Source organism: Enhydra lutris, unplaced genomic scaffold (genome assembly GCF_002288905.1).
Source record: "Enhydra lutris kenyoni isolate GAN:26980312 unplaced genomic scaffold, ASM228890v2 scaffoldscaffold5, whole genome shotgun sequence".
Classification (NCBI taxonomy): domain Eukaryota; kingdom Metazoa; phylum Chordata; class Mammalia; order Carnivora; family Mustelidae; genus Enhydra; species Enhydra lutris.
The window spans coordinates 37,075,402-37,091,678 of NW_019154089.1; the positions used below are offsets into that span (position 1 = coordinate 37,075,402).

General features: G+C 46.7%; 1 protein-coding gene across 1 annotated transcript in view; it reads left to right on the forward strand.

The window, feature by feature from the left end:
* Positions 1 to 16,277, forward strand: part of LOC111140965 (phosphodiesterase 6A) — a 57,796-nt gene that overhangs the window by 25,747 nt on the left and 15,772 nt on the right. Inside the window, exons 7-17 of the mRNA XM_022493244.1 lie at positions 180 to 246; positions 3,194 to 3,241; positions 6,380 to 6,529; positions 7,078 to 7,221; positions 9,065 to 9,130; positions 9,323 to 9,469; positions 10,371 to 10,478; positions 11,786 to 11,895; positions 13,400 to 13,487; positions 13,678 to 13,778; positions 14,180 to 14,287. Coding sequence (XP_022348952.1) covers positions 180 to 246; positions 3,194 to 3,241; positions 6,380 to 6,529; positions 7,078 to 7,221; positions 9,065 to 9,130; positions 9,323 to 9,469; positions 10,371 to 10,478; positions 11,786 to 11,895; positions 13,400 to 13,487; positions 13,678 to 13,778; positions 14,180 to 14,287 — 1,137 coding nt within the window. The remainder of the gene's footprint in view (positions 1 to 179; positions 247 to 3,193; positions 3,242 to 6,379; positions 6,530 to 7,077; positions 7,222 to 9,064; positions 9,131 to 9,322; positions 9,470 to 10,370; positions 10,479 to 11,785; positions 11,896 to 13,399; positions 13,488 to 13,677; positions 13,779 to 14,179; positions 14,288 to 16,277) is intronic.

The following is a 16,277-nucleotide window of genomic DNA, read 5'->3' on the forward strand; positions in this document are numbered from 1 at the left end:
CCTTTTCTAAATTTGAAACATTAAGATGCTTACAGAAGATTTGGGCCTCCTTCAGGCATAGTGTTTAGAAGCAGGAGTTGAGAGCCAAGAGAGAGTAGACGGGGGCAAAGACCTAGATTCAAGGTTTTAGTCCAGCTGTCCCTATATGAAAAGTTACCAGTTGTCTTTGGCCTTTACAGGAATCCACCTCCTGATCATTGGGCTTTAGTAAGTGGTCTGCCCACTTATGTTGCCCAGAATGGCCTGGTAAGTAATACAACTTGGAAGGGGGAGAGTCTTGGACCAGTTGGAAGAGTAAAAGGATTTCAGATCGAGAGAGCGGGAAACACTATGGGAAGTGTGGATCTCTAAAAGCCTGATTCTCTCGTTTCTCAACTCACTTGACACTTGGTCCAAGGACATGGACAGAGAATTGACATTAGAGGAAATGTGAAATACACAGAAAAATAATCCTTAGATGGGAAGTTGCTTAGTCTTACTGACAACTTGTCTTACGGATAAGATACTTGCTCATATGTCAGGGGCAAAAGCGTGGCAGACTGGTCTTCGAGGCTTACCACAGACTAAGTCCCGGCCTCTCATTCCAAAGACTTAGTTGCCACTCCCTATCCCTCATCCCGGCCATGTTCCCAGCTGTACCATGTACAGCAGAGCTCAAATTTCCCTCTCCCACCATGCCCCACCCACTCAAGGTAAAAAATGGAGTATGCATCCCCTGCCCTAGAGAGAAGGGTCTTGTCTGTTAGCTGCACATCACCCCCATATTTGGGCCTGATCACCCCTTTATCCTTCTCCAGGCACACACTACTCAATGCAGCTCACGTAGCAAGAAGTTTATATAGTGAAGCTTTTGTAGGTACCAGGCACTGTAATTGGCTCTGTGAATAGAAAGATAGATGCATCAGATACACTCTCTGTTCTGAAGCTCATAATCAAATGGGGAGATATTTTAAACAGAGTCTTATACTCCAATGTGATAAGGGTACAAGAGAGATATACATGGCATATTCTTGGAACACAGAGTAGGAGGCATCTAAGTCAGGCTTTTCTTCCGAGAGTGTTGGTCTTAGTTGAGTATTAAGTAAATAGGTACTAGGCTGGTGGGAGCAGGAAAGGGGATTCCTGGTGGAGGCAACAACTTGAGCAAACCAGGCCTAGAGGTTTGAATGGCATGGGGCGTGCAGTCCAGTGTTGCTGGAATATTAGCTTTGAGACAGGAAGAGGTCAAGAGATGAGGCTTGAGGGGAAGGGGAGCGCCAGATAACGATGGCCTTGGATCCCAGGGCCCAGGGGTGGGACTTTAATCTATAGGCAAAGAGTTTTTAAGCAGGAGATTGGCAGAGTCCGTTTTCTTTTTAAAAAGATAACTCTGAGAGATCTGAAGGGATTAAGGGGCAGAGCAAAAAGTACATCCTTACAAGCATCTCAACAAAGGAACAGGCAGTGAAGAGTACTATCATTATGGCAAACAGCCATTGAGTGCCTATGAGCGACACGGTAAATATACTTGCTCACGTGATACTCACACAAGTCTGACAGAGATGAGATGAAGAGAGGGAGATCAGGGATCAGATCTAACCCCAGGAGGGTAAAAGGGACAGAACTTTGCGATTGTGAGCAGAGAGTGGAGAGAAAGAAGAATCAGAGCCCATTTTGGGCTTCTGGCTTGGATGAATAGAGCTGACACCGGCTTTGGCTGCGAGATGAGGAGGTCAGTCTCAGACAAGGTGACCCTAAGACATTTTTTGACAGCAAATGTCCAGTAGGCAGATAAAGAGATGACTCTGGAGGTGTGGAGAGAGAGGAGGGACGGAGATGGGGATTTGGAAGACATCGGGACTAGAGGGTACTTGAAACTCTGTGTGAATGAAGTCACCAGGGAGAGTGAGAGGGACCTGGGGTGCGATATTGTTAGATGCCAACGTTTAAAGATTGGGTAGAGAAAGAGAAGTATGTGAGAGAAGAATAGAAGGAGGGCTCAGAGATATCTAGATAAGAACTGAAAACCCTATTGAGTTTGGCAATCAGATCATTGGCAATTAGATCAATTAGATCCCAAACAGAGAGCAGATTTGGTGGTGAGGTGAGGTGGAGACCAGCATGTGGTCTGCCGAGGTGTGGCTGGGTAATGAGGAGGTAGAAAATCGCAAAAGAGAAGCAGAGGAGAAAGCCTGGATGGTTGCTAGTGGGACCATGTTTGGGTCCAGAGATGATTTCATTTTCCAGGATGGGAGAGACTCAAGCAAGCTCATGGCTGAGGTCAAAGAGCCCTCAGAGACATTGCAGATATCAGAAGGGAACAATGGCAACTGATGGAACTGGTCCAAAGATAGGCCAGAGGGATGGTGCAGTAGGTGAGCAGTTCTGGAACAGGAGCAAAGACAGCTCACCGCCTGAGACCACAGGATGGTCAGGGCCAATGAGACAGTCAGGGTTACTGCAAGCCCATAGGGTGCCTTTTTGAGAACTAGAAAAAAGTACCGCTCTCATGGACCAAAAGAGAAAGACTGGGATCCTGGTTCTGCAAGTCAAGAACAGGCTGTATTTCAGCTCCCCATCAGCCCTTCAGTGAGATGCTTTTTGTGCAGTACACACACTATGCAACTGTACACAGTGACCCCGTGGGCAGTGCCCTGGAGTGATCAGGTAAGTCCTATATGTATGATAGGGTATACTGGTTCAGTTTTTAGGAGAGGAATCTTGCAATATAAAACCAGAGCTGTAATACCTTTTATTTCTCATTCTATTTTGGAGTTTATACCCCAAGAAAAAACTCCTTCCTTAAAAAACAAGCAATACCAAACCTAAATGTAATTGATTTAAAGATGCTTAGAGTGGCATTATTTACACTAATAATGACGAAAATTGGATACAACCCAAATAGTCAACAAAAGACACAACAAAATGAGATACAATATAGCAATTAAAAATGACAAATTGTAGCCTCCATTTTTTCAAAGCTTAGAAATGACTAAGGAGTGAAGCAAATGGCAAGAAATAATGTTTATAAGGTAGCTTTTCTGTCCAGTAGACTCACTTAATCATTGAAAACCATCTTAAGCATGTCTACCTGAGGAAAAGAATGTGAACGCCTTGGGCAAGGACATAGTGTTTCTGAAGATAGCACGCAGGGCTCACTGGGTATGCTATCGAGTCTAATCACGGCTTCAGTATTCCTCTTCACCGCTTTCAGATTTGCAATATCATGAACGCCCCTGCAGAGGACTTCTTTGCATTCCAGGTAAGTCATTACTTGTTTGGTCTCAGTCACCTGATATTTTTTCCCCCCAGAGAGGGTTCAAACACATTAAAGTCCATCTGTTTGTTGGGAAGCAGTCTCAACAAAGTGAAAAATGGATAGAAAAAAGTCATATGCCCATGGAAGCAGGGAGGGAGTTACTTTGGTAAATTTCAAGGTCCCATTTGGTTTTAATGTTCACATGTTTTGCTTTCTGGCCTCCGGACTTTTGCTTATGCTGTTGCCCTACCCCCGAACCATCTGGTCCTGCCCAAATACTCTCTGCTCTTTAGTACAAGCTCAAATGCTATGAAACTTTTATGAAGTCTTAGTCTGTTTCCTCTGGCTAATATCATTTCCCTCTCCTTGGGATTTTCATGGTATATTGTTTACCACTCCATATGATTTTTGTCTGTCTTTTTTTACACATGTTTATGGAGGGCATCCTCTGTGCCAGCAACTGACACAGTCTACACTGGCTGCAATGGTGGACCAGACAGACGTGGTCTCTATCTCAGGGGGCTTATGACTGTATGGGGAGAAAGGCCATGGAGTGCTGGTCAGAGAAGGACAGAGGGATAGAGGAAGGAATCTTTCCAGGGACCTGAGTTAATCTGGAAGGAATCAAAGAATGTGTCCCTGAGAAATTATGTTTAGGCAGGAAAAAAAGGGGAGAAGACTATAGGAAAGAGAGAGCTTGTTGGAAGGACCCAGAGTAGACCAATGAATCTGAGTGAGAGATAGTGTGGAGAGTGGTAGGAGCAGATTCTAGAGAAGTAGACCAAAGTCAGATGATACCTGGAGAGGACAGATGACACATGGCCTGGAGGGTCCTGCTGGGGAATTAGTTCCCCGTACTATAGTCCCCTTACTTTATCTCTTATTACCCTTCTTTGCTTCCAGATTAATTCCTCAGTAAAGGAAAATATAGGTCAACAGTTGGACCTTATCTTTCTTAACATTTCTAGCTGTAGGTGCCCAATCAATATTTGTTGAGTGTAGCACACCAGATGGAAGAAAAACAAGGCATTAGCAATCAGGAAATAATTAAGAAGAAAATTAAAATGACTCTTAAAAATTAGTGAATTTTTTTTTTTTTTTTTTAGTCCTTGAAGAACCTCATGAAAGAATGTAGCAAGAATATCCTTCCAGAGTTAGAGTTGTATGTCTTGTGTTGGGATTTTGCTCATTTCCACGTGAGGAGCCCAAATTGTTGCTGAGAGTTGCTAACCTGATAAAAACCGCACTGAACTTGATCTCTACCCAATTAGTTCAGTTTACCCACATTAAAGCATCAAATCTGATCTCGTTTTTAGATTCTAGGCTTCTTCCTCCGACTCATCCTCTACAAAGTGGCCTGAGTAATTTTTCGAAACTCAGGCTGTGTACAGTAACTTCTCTGCTTAAAAACCTTGAATCCTTTCTTGTTTGGCTTTCAATAAAACCTGTTTCCTTATCATGGCCTTTAGAAGGAAGGGGCTCACTGAAGGTTAGGCGGAGACTTGGGAAAAGGCAGACCTGGAACTCATGTTTCCTGACCAACAGCCCCTTGTTCTTGGGCTGTAATCTGCATCCTCCTGGAGTCACTTTCCCACCAGGTACTGGCTTCCAGTGTTCATGAAAGGATCACCATCATTATTATCATCATCATCAACATCATCGTCATCATCATCATTATCATCGTCATCTCACCACCTTAAGAATCTTGGAACTGGGGCACCTGGGTGGCACAGTTGGTTAAAGCCTCTGCCTTCGGCTCAGGTCATGATCTCAGGGTCCTGGGATCGAGCCCCGCATTGGGCTCCCTGCTCACTGGGGAGCTTGCTTCCCTTCCTCTCTCTCTGCCTGCCTCTCTGCCTACTTATGATCTCTGTCAAATAAATAAATAAAATCTTTAAAAAAAAAAAAGAATCTTGTAACTTTCAAGTGGGAGGATTCCAAGTACAGGAAGCCTTCCTTGATTTCCTTCCCTCTCTGGCTCCCCCAGAACCATAAGAAACTCCAGTTGCTTGCTTACCTGCCAGATTATGAACAACCTGAGGATAACCTTTGTATCTACTTTGCCTCAGTTTTTTCAGTTTCTAGTTCGGTTCCTTGCACATTGTAAAATGTTTAATATTTACCAGTTCATGAGAAGAGAGTCTAGAAATGACCTAGTCCAGTCATTCCCATGTTATAAATGATAAAATGAGAGGCTCAGACAGATGGTAAATGGCTCACAAAGGGCCACCCTACAACTGACCAAGAGATTTCACCGCTCTTGTCTCAGTCACTCCATGAGGCACAGCTTCTTGCTACCACCCCCATCTGGGCTGAGACAGCTGAGGCCCACTGACAGGTCAAAAGTATCACAGGAAGTCACACCAAGAGTCAAGAGACAGGGGCGCCCGACTGGCTCAGTTGGTTAAGCATCTGCCTTCAGCTCAGATCATGAGCCCAGGGTCCTGGGATCGGGCTCCCTGCTCGGTGGGGACCCGGCTTCTCCCTCTCCCTCTGCCTGCCACTCCCCCTGCTTGTGCTCTCTCTTTCTCTGCCAAATAAATAAATAAAATCTTAAAAAAAAAGAAAAAAGTCAAGAGACAAACAAGATGTTTAATGGTGGCTCTATTAAGCATATCCCAGCACCTGGTGGCTTTTGAGAGACACAGTGAATGGGAGACGGTGACCCATCAGAGGACGGTGAAACTCTCCAGGTTACCTTAAGCTCGTGCCAGCTCAGGCAGGTGAACAACAAGGCACAGAGCCGGTCCTCAAGCCAAAGGTTTTGTTGACATGGCTACAATCTGGTTTGATAGGCTTGCTTACCACCTACCCAGAGAATCCCTAGTTGTTTTGCAGTTTTCATATTGTAAATATTATCTGGCAAGCACAGGTGCTTTCTAAATAGACCTAAATAGCGGGCAGGGCAGAAAGTCTGACAGTTTTGACGCACAGAGGCCCGTGAACTATCGGGTCTTTAAACTCATCAGGACCCCTCTGCACCCCATCTGTCGCTGCCTGTGGTGTGGGTAACAAGCCGACGGTGGTTGTTCCCGAGTCCTTCTCTGACTGCTGTTTCTAAGGCCAGTTCTATCCCGACTTCCGAATGAAAGGGCCTCTGAACAATAACCGATTTGTAACCTTCTCTGGCTTCTCTTGTAGAAAGAGCCTCTGGATGAGTCTGGATGGATGATTAAGAATGTCCTGTCTATGCCAATTGTGAACAAGAAGGAAGAAATCGTGGGGGTGGCCACGTTTTACAATCGCAAAGATGGGAAGCCCTTTGATGAGATGGACGAGACTCTCATGGAGGTGTGGCTCCGGAGGAGGCCTTCGTGGCTGGGTTGCGGGGAGGGCTTGTTGCAGCAAGAGGGGTGAGGGGGGTTCACCTGGGGTGGGGTGGGGAGCTCACCTTGTCGGCACGCCCCCGACTCAGCCTCAATGTCTGCTCTCTTGGCTTCCACTTCTGCACTGCCATGTGCTGTCAGAGAAATTCACACTCCCTTTAAAACAAATTTTGATCAATTAGCTTTACCTTTTAGCATTTTTAGGATCATGGCAAAAATGAACAGAATGTACAGAGTTCCCGTAGGCCTCCTGTGCCCACGTGGGTACACACACTTGGGTGAAGTTATCACCCATAAGAATGTTGCTTTGCATGTTGGTGCTTTATTTTAAAGTGGATTCCCACCCAGTGTTCAGTCTTCGTCCTCAAACACCTCTTCCAAGGAGAGCAGCAACCCCCTGATCGAACCCACCTTACAGATGAGGAAACGGAACCCTAGAGTCTTGCCCTAAGTCACAGAGGCAGGATCAAACCAGGATGTTCTGCCTCTGATTCTTGTTTTCTTTCCCTTCAGTCTTTGGCTCAATTTCTGGGCTGGTCTGTCTTAAACCCTGATACCTATGAGTCAATGAACAAACTGGAAAACAGGAAGGATATCTTCCAGGACATGGTCAAATATCACGTGAAGTGTGACAATGAAGAAATCCAGAAAATCCTGGTGGGTGAAGTTCTTCTCTATGTTTCTGCTCTAGCGGAAGCGGTGCCCCGGGAATGTGACCAGGGCAATAGTCAAGCTCCATGAAGGCAGAGGTGGGTGGGCTGGCCTTGCACGGGGATGCTCCGGGCCCCTCGCAGTCAGCGGATGGATGGATGGATCCACGAGTACCAATGAGTCATATGGATCCCATATGGCTGATCCGTATGGCTGGGCGACAGCTGTCCCTTGCACATGCCACCTCAGTCGTGGGGCCAGATGTTGGCTTAACGGCTCTGGAAACTCTGTTTTTCACTGTGCCGAGGGTTGACTTGGTAGTAGAGAGGGAGTCACCCAACCACAGCCCTGACACTGAGAGAACGCTCTTTCTGACAGCCCATGAACACTGCCAGCTTCTCAGAGACTCCCTCCATGGGGTCAGCTCACTTAGAAAGGAGTTGGATCACAGAGGAGTTTGGTGAGCAAAGAAGTAGGATGGAAGGAGTTAGAGGTTAGTAGTGAGTCCTCACATAGTTTCATCACTTTACGGTTTATAAGGCAATTTCACATTTAGGGTATTTTTTGATGCTCACAACAACAAACGCATTAAGGTGGGAAGGGTAAGGGCTTCTATCCCTTTAGAGACACGAAGAAACTGAGGTCCAAAAGGGGGAAGTAACTGGCCCCCTAATCACCTGGCTTATTAAATAGGTCTCACTTAACCTTTATCAGGATAATGAGTAAATTCTCTACTCCTCTTATGAAAGAGCTGCCTCCTGAGGTAGTGAGCACCCTGTCAAGAGAGGTATCCAAGTAGAGGCTGGATGATCATTTATCAGGGATGCTATAGAGAAGAGTCCTACCTACCTGGATGAGATATTTTGAAGGATATGTGGCAATTAGTGACTCATTATTCCTTGGATTTGGTTCTCAAAGAGATCATGATCTTAGAAGTCAATTGAGTTAGCCAAATGGCATTGGATAAGATACCCAGCTGAGCTCCCAAGACCTTGCTTATAGACCTCACAAGTTGAAACAATACAGGCCAATATTTTCAGAAGTGACTTCTTAAGCTGGGAAGATATCACAACAAATTCGATCATTTCATACCAATCACTGATAAAGTCAGAGGAGAAATCATCTAGTTTGGATAAACTGACTCACGGTTTGCTTGTCTCAGTCCGTGATTCTGGCCAAATGATGGATATATGGGCCCCCTGGAAGCAGAACCTCAGTGCACCAGTGAGCAGTGAGAAGGCTATGCTCTGGGTCAAGAAATCAGAAGCAAGTAACTGAGTCCAGGTCCCCCTCCTCTGGCATGTGCACAGTGCAATAGGCCTAGAGAAGGAAGAAACTTGCCTCAGTCGCACAGTAAGTGAGAGGAAGTGAGAGGACCATGAGCAAGACCTTCTGACTCCCCAGTCCGTAATAATAACAATAAGAATATCAGCAACAACGTTATTTAACTCTAGTGTTTACTATGTGCCAAGCACTGCCCTGGGGACTTAACATGCATTAGTCCATCTAGCTGTATACATGTTTTTTCAAAATGACTTGGCATAAGTCTAGTCTTAAGTACTTTCATTATTTCCATTTTACAGGTGAGGAAATGGAGGACCGAAGGTGTTAAGTAGCTCTGCTGGTAAGTGGCAGAGCTCGAACATGCAGGCAGGTCCCCACTGCCCAATGCCCAGGAGTTTGAATTTGCCCATCACTGGATGGTGAAGGGCAGCTTCTCTGAGTTGGTGGCTCCCGCTGCAAGCGCTTTGGAGGAAGGAGGAGAATGGAAATGGAAAAGTCGAGGCATATTTAGACCTCAGATGTACTAACTGATTTTGTTTCTCTCTGCTATTTTGGGCGCTGGCAGAAAACCAGAGAGGTGTATGGGAAGGAGCCGTGGGAATGCGAGGAAGAGGAACTTGCTGAGATCCTGGTGAGCAGGGCAGAACACACGCAAGGTGCACCTTGAGCATGCGCAGGGCAGGGTGGGGGGGCCCTGCCTCTGCCAAGCACGCCCCTTGTCACCCTGCTCTGATCCTGGGATGGGGACAGGGCTGGGGGCTGCCGGGGGGAGACCCATGCACACTTCATGTGCTCCAACCCCAGGACTCCCCTCCTTACACAGCAAGGAGAGCTGCCAGATGCAGAGAAATACGAAATCAATAAGTTCCACTTCAGCGATTTGCCCCTCACGGAACTGGAGCTGGTGAAATGTGGGATACAGATGTACTATGAGCTCAAAGTGGTGGATAAATTTCACATCCCTCAGGAGGTAAGGGCAAAAGAAACCCCTTCCATTTCCTTTTTTCTTCTTGCTTGCTTCCTTTTTTTTTTTTTTTTTTTTCCCAGCTCAATCTGTAAACAGTGCACCCTCAGCTTTGAGGATATAAAGCATTAGTCACACTGCGCAGTGACTCATTTATCAGAAAAGAGACACACAGTTCCTCTGAACTGTGCTGTTCCCAGCTCACTGGCTTCTCAAGGTGGCTTGTGAGGTGCTGAGTTCCGAAGGCATCCATGGGAACCAATATTGAAACGAGTGTGGGAAATGTGGGTGACATCATTTTAAACAGGTCTCTTCCCCTGCAGAATTCCTAATAGTGTGCTTTGAATCTAGGGGCCTGGAGAGGGACGGGCAAGGGAGTGCTGGGGTGGGGGTGGGGGCTGAGCTCAGAATTTCCCAGACTTGTTTGATTAAAGCAGCGGTTCTCAAAGTGCTGCCTCAGACCACATCAGCACCATGTGTCAATGTATCAGAAGCACTAATTCTCTCTTGGGCGCACACACACAGAGAGACATAAACACACACACACATGAAATTCTCCCAGCTCTAATGACTCAGGAAGTGTGTGTTTGAAAGAGCCCTCTGAGTGATTCTGATGGGCACTCACGTTGGAGAACCACCAAGTTAAAGACCCCCTTTTGTTTTCCTCCCTGGGAGCTCTCCAGGGCAGAGTTTGGGAAACACTGATGAAGCTCCATTTAGTGGAGTAAGTGGGGGGCACATGTGCACCTGGTTTCCTAACAACGTCCATTTTGCTAGTATTCAGCCATTTGCAAAGTACTCTCCCCGCATTGCTGGCTGGCTGGGGCCCGTGGAGGGGATGGGGAGGGCCTCCCTTAGGACGCAGGGCCCCAGGCCTCACCCCCCACCCCTGTGCCCGTGTTTGCAGGCCCTGGTGCGGTTCATGTACTCACTGAGCAAGGGCTACCGCAGAATCACTTACCACAACTGGCGGCACGGCTTCAACGTGGGGCAGACCATGTTCTCCTTGCTGGTGGTACGGCTGGAGTAGGGGGTGGACGCAGCTGGGGCGGCGGCGTGGAAGAGGGGGGATGGCGGGGGTGCTCAGGCCATGCCAGAAGACCTCTCCACCTCCACCCGGAAGCAGGGGCTTTGCTGTCTTCAGTGCTTAAAAAAGAAAAGAAAAGAAAAGAAAAGACACAACAGGAGTGCACGTTTAGCATACATGAATTCCGAGGAGAGAATTGTGTAAAATAAAAAGTGAAGGAAAGCTGCAGGCTCCCCCCAAGCCCAGTGCGGTTACTTAGAAATAACCACCGCATGACTCCTTCCAAATCCTCTTCTAGAAACTTCGAGACATATTTTTACACAGACACAGTGTGTTTTGTTTACAACCAAATGAATAGTAATACCGTAAAACATGCTTTCTTCATTTGAGAAGCTGTATCAATCACATTCTCCATATGTTTAATTTTTCATTGTGGTTAAATATACAACACAGAAGACCTACCATTTTAACGGTTTTTAGGTGTCAGGTTTTTTTTTTTTTTAAGATTTTATTTATTTATTTGACAGAGATCACAAGTAGGCAGAGAGGCAGGCAGAGATAGAGGAGGAAGCAGGCCCCATCCTGAGCAGACAGCCCGAAGTGGGGCTCGATCCCAGGACCCTGGGATCATGACCTGAGCCAAAGGCAAAAGCTTTAACCCACTGAGCCACCCAGGCACCCCAAGTGTCAGGGGTTTTAAGACATTCACCGTGTTGTGCTACCCTCACTACTATCTGCCCCTAGAACTTTTTTATCTTTCCAAATAGAAACTCTGTCCCCATTAAACAATTCCCAGTTCCTTTCTCTCCAGCCCTGGTGACCACTTTCCCCTTTCTATCTCCATGAACTTGACTACCCTAAGTATTTGAAGGAAGCTCAGGGGAAGATTCTTCTGGGCTGTGCTCAAACCAGTGTAGGGTTTGCTTTGCCAGTCTGGGCATGTTCAAAACCCCTCCAGATCCTAAAACCTGACTGCTACAACTTTTTAACCATCACCTAGTCCAGTGCCCTCTACCTCCAGTATGTAGACTGGGATACTGAGGGAGACTGGACCAGTTAAGATCTCTCAGGACTAGGGTGACCAACCATCCCTGTCTGCCTGGGACTGTTCCAGTTCTAGTACGGAAAGTCCCATATCCTTGAAAGCGCCCCAGTCCCATGTCAACATCTGGTCACACTCTTATGCCCGGGATAGAGCCAAGGTCAGAACTGGGTTTCCAGGCCCTCCCCCTCACACCTGTTCTGCTTCCAACCCCTGCAAGAAAGGAGTGAGTGGCACCTGATTGCTCTTCCAGACCGGAAAGCTGAAGCGCTACTTCACGGACCTAGAGGCCTTGGCCATGGTCACTGCTGCCTTCTGCCATGACATTGACCACAGAGGCACTAACAACCTCTACCAGATGAAGTGAGTCGGCCCTTCCTGTCCCTCCTGTCTGCCTCCCGCTCCCAGGATTCATTACCCAGATCTGAAAGGCTCTCAGGCAGATTCACCAGCCAAGGGAAAGTCCCACTGTCCACAGCTTCCTACTTCCTCCTGCCCTGTGGGTCTGAGTAAACTCCAGTGACAGACAGAATAATGACCCCCAAATATAGCCATGTCACCATGCCTGGAGCCTGGAAATGTGTTGCCTGATAATCAAAAGGGACTTTGCAGATCTTTAGAGATTTAGAGATCTTGAAATACAGGGATTATTCTGGGTTATCCAAGTGGGCCCCACATAGTTAGAAGGGTCCTTCTAAGAGGGAAGTGAGAGGTCAGAGAGGAGAGAGGATACCACACTGCTGGGTTTGAAGATGAAGGATGGGCCACAAGCCAAGGAAGAAAGGTGGCCTCTAGAAGCTAGGAGCCGAGGGAATGGATTGTCCCCTAGAGCCTCAAGAAGGAAAGCAGCTCTGCGGACCTGCTTTAGACTCTGAACTCTAGAGCTATAAGATAATAAATCTTTACTGTTTTCAGCCATTAAGTTTATGGTAATTAAGTTTATGGTTATTAGCAACAATATATGAAACCCCTCCCTCTCCTCCCTCCCTCTCTGCTGAATGACTTTAAGCCAAATGTTAGTAACTGACACTGGTTCATTCATTCCCCTTGTATTTGTAATGCTCCTAACGTAAGTGTGGTAGGCCCTGTGCTAGGCAAGGGAGGTACCACGGTAGCAGAACAGACATAGGCCCTGTCCTCACAGAGCTTATACTCCACACAGCCTCTGAAACATGGTCCTTGCTGGGTAGAACAGGAACTAGTGTTGTACTCATATTACAGAGGAGGAAACTGAGGCTCTGCCCAGGACCCACAGCCTACGAGTCATAAAAAAGCCTAGAACATGCTGCTCTGAGGCTGGAGGTCATGTTTCTACTTTCTGGGAAGCTAAGTATTGAGCTCAGAGCTTGGCACATACTTATTGAATAGAGACATGAATAAACACACCGCCTGTGGGAATTCAGTGGCTTCTCCTGAGACTCAAGGATTGCATCAAGAGCTTGTGATCTTTTAAGTATGGCCTGCGGCCAATGTCCACGGATGACGACAGGGAACCCAGAAATCTTTAAATTGCCTGTGTCATTGTGTGTGTGTGTGTGTGTGTGTGTGTGTTCCTTTGGGGCACACACTATTCAACAGCCTCTCTAAGGAGTCCATGAGGCCAGAGAGGCTCGGAATCAGCTGTGGAGAAAGCTAAAGCCTGAGAGTCAGGGGACCCGATGTCGAGTCTTCTTTCCCACTCCCTCACCACGTGATAAGCTCCTTCTCAGTGCTGGCCATCAGCCTCTCTGCCTGCAGAATTAGGAGGGGGCAGGACTAGATGATATCTGTAACCTCCACCTTGGCCATTCCATGCTGATTATGTGTGTGTGTGTGTGTGTGTGTGTGTGTGTGTGTGTGTGTGTTTATGTGTGTGTCTCCCATTCAGATCCCAGAATCCACTAGCCAAGCTCCATGGGTCCTCCATCTTGGAAAGACACCACTTGGAGTTCGGCAAAACGTTGCTGAGAGATGAGGTAGGATGGGTGGGGCCCCTCCACATTGCCTGCTGGGAGCCCCCATCTCACTAGAAGCCTGCCTGTGGCCAGGCGGCGCTCTTCCCATCGGCCTGGGCCACCTCTCCCACCATCGGGGGTCATCATCAGTAGTTGCATGGCTCTCCTGCCAACATCACTTCTTGCGTCTCTTCTACGGTTTTCTCTCTAGAGCCTGAATATCTTTCAAAACCTCAATCGCAGACAGCACGAGCACGCCATCCACATGATGGACATAGCAATCATTGCCACAGACCTCGCCCTGTATTTCAAGTTGGTATTTCTTTTCATTTTAAGAACAAGAATAACCATAATAATGACTATAATAATAAACACCATAGAGCCAATGATTTAATATGTTCTGTGCACTGTCTCTTATGCTATGGAACAGTAATTCTCACTACGACCCTGGAAGTTAGACAGTCTTACCCCCCACTGTATCCATGAGACACTGAAGTCCAGGGGAAGAGATTGGCTAAGTAAGATCAGGTGACACGCTGGAAACAGAGTTTGGGTTAGAACCTAGGTCTTCACTCCCAGGCCTCTGTTCTTTCCACTTTGTTTTGTTAATTATGTTGTTTTCAGAAGCCTCGGTCTGAAACAGACAGTGTTAGAAGCCTGGAGGTTGCATTATTCCAAGATGAGCTCCTTTAACGAACTGGTGTGTTTTACAGGAAAAGGACGATGTTCCAAAAGATCGTGGATCAGTCTAAGACATATGAATCCCAACAGGAGTGGACTCAGTACATGATGTTGGAGCAGACACGGAAGGAAATTGTTATGTGAGTAAGACGGGGCTTAACCCCTGATTTTCCTAAGCCCAGGGTCCCTGAGGTGAGATGCTGCACTGACAGGCCTTGCTACCCTCAAGAGAATCCTGGGACACCTGCCATTTTGGAGGCTGCCAACATCTGGAAACAATGAAGTTATGCCCTCACGGAACTGCAGAAATTATGGCATATGTTTAATTTTTATTTTAACCCTAAAATATAAGATAATATATTATTGCTTTATTTCTCTGTATATAAAATGCACAGTACTTGAAGTATTTCTATCATAAGATTCAGAATTTGGGTGGTAAAGTGATAGGACTTTAAAGGTTTTGATGAAACACAAAGCATTATACCAATTATTATTTGAGTGATATCTATGTGTCATTCAAAATATGTAGGCTTAATTTTTTTTAAGCATTCCTTTATAGATGTCAATGTCCTACAATATAGCGCTGCTAATCACAAATCAGGTACGTGATTTATATTAAATTTAGAGTGCCTGGCTGGCATGAGGTGTGGTAATGGGACTCACAATTAAGTTTTTAAAGACTATCTTCTTTTAGTTGTCTCACTGTGCCTCTGTGACTCACCTCAAATGATGACAGGGTGAGACGTGTACATTTGAGGCCTTTGGTGACTAGTGGCCCAAGCCAAAGGGTCCCCTGACTCCCCTGTGCTGAGTCCTAAGTATCTATGGTCAGGGAAGACAAGACTTGACTTCCTTCCCAAGGCAGTTATCAGGTTTTATCTCCAGATGCTTCTGTGAAGAGGAGGCTTGATTAAACCACAAATGTTGCAAGTCACAGCAACAGAGAAGAGGTGGCTACTGGGACAGGCTCAGAGAAGAGAGGAAAATGGCACGCTGCCCTTTTCTCACTTGCAGTCGTCCAATCAGGCAGATCCCCTGATCCTGAGGAGCTGTGCGGCCCGCCCCCACCGAGCAACGGGGCACCCTCAGGCTATGACTGCTCCCAGGAGCACCAGACGCTGCCTGACTGGACATTTCAAAATGGTGCAGCAGAAAATTGAACAAGTGGGAAGCACACCCTGTTCTTGGGTAGGGACACTTAATATTAAATGTCATCTATTCTCCCTAATAAATATTCCTGTAAGGTGATTCCAAGGAAAATATTGACTTTATGTTGAGGATCATTAGGAAGCAATGTCAAAATTCTTATGAGAAGCAAAACAGCCAGAAAATTCTGAAATACAAAAGTAATGGTAGGAAGAAGCAGAACAAAAGGCAGTTCGGTCCTAGACATGAGTGGGACAGGTCCATGGGGCAGACTTGAAAGGCTATGCCTGTGTTAAAAGTGGATTTTATAGGTGCCTGGCTGGCTCAGTCAGAAGAGCACATGACTCTCGATCTCAGGGTTGTGTGTTGGCCCCCCGTGGGGTGTAGAGTTTGCCTGAATAAATAAAACTTTTCGAAAAAGTGGATTTTATACCAGCGAAGAAAGGGTTAAGTTCATAAATGACATTGGGACTGTAAGGTAGCCTGATTTTTTTTTTTTTTCCTCCATTTCTTGGTGGACCCAGTCTGGGTGTCCTACAAATTTAACCCCATTCTGACCCTGTCTATGTGGAAATATCACTAGAACCCACGGGTGAAGGGCTGGTCCCACAAGACAGCCCCTCTGCAGACACCAAATGCAAGTCAAGGTTGCTACTTCTGCTTCTGACCCCCTGGCTATAAACTGGAGGTTCCCAGGACCCCACCTTTGGGTTCTCTTAATTTGCTAGAGCAGCTCACAGAACTCAGAGAAACATGTTCTAATATCTACCAGTTTATTGTAAAGGCTGCAGAAGAACAGCCAGATGAAGAGATACGTAGAGCGAGGGTCAGAAGGGTCACTAGCACGGGAACGTCCATCCCTGTGGAACCGGGGTGCTCCGCCCTCCCTGCCAATGGGTGCTTCACCAACCCTGAAGCTCATTAGATCGCCATTGTGTGAGTTCTGCCGAGCTCCCTCTACAGTTCCCTCTCACCCCGACCCTT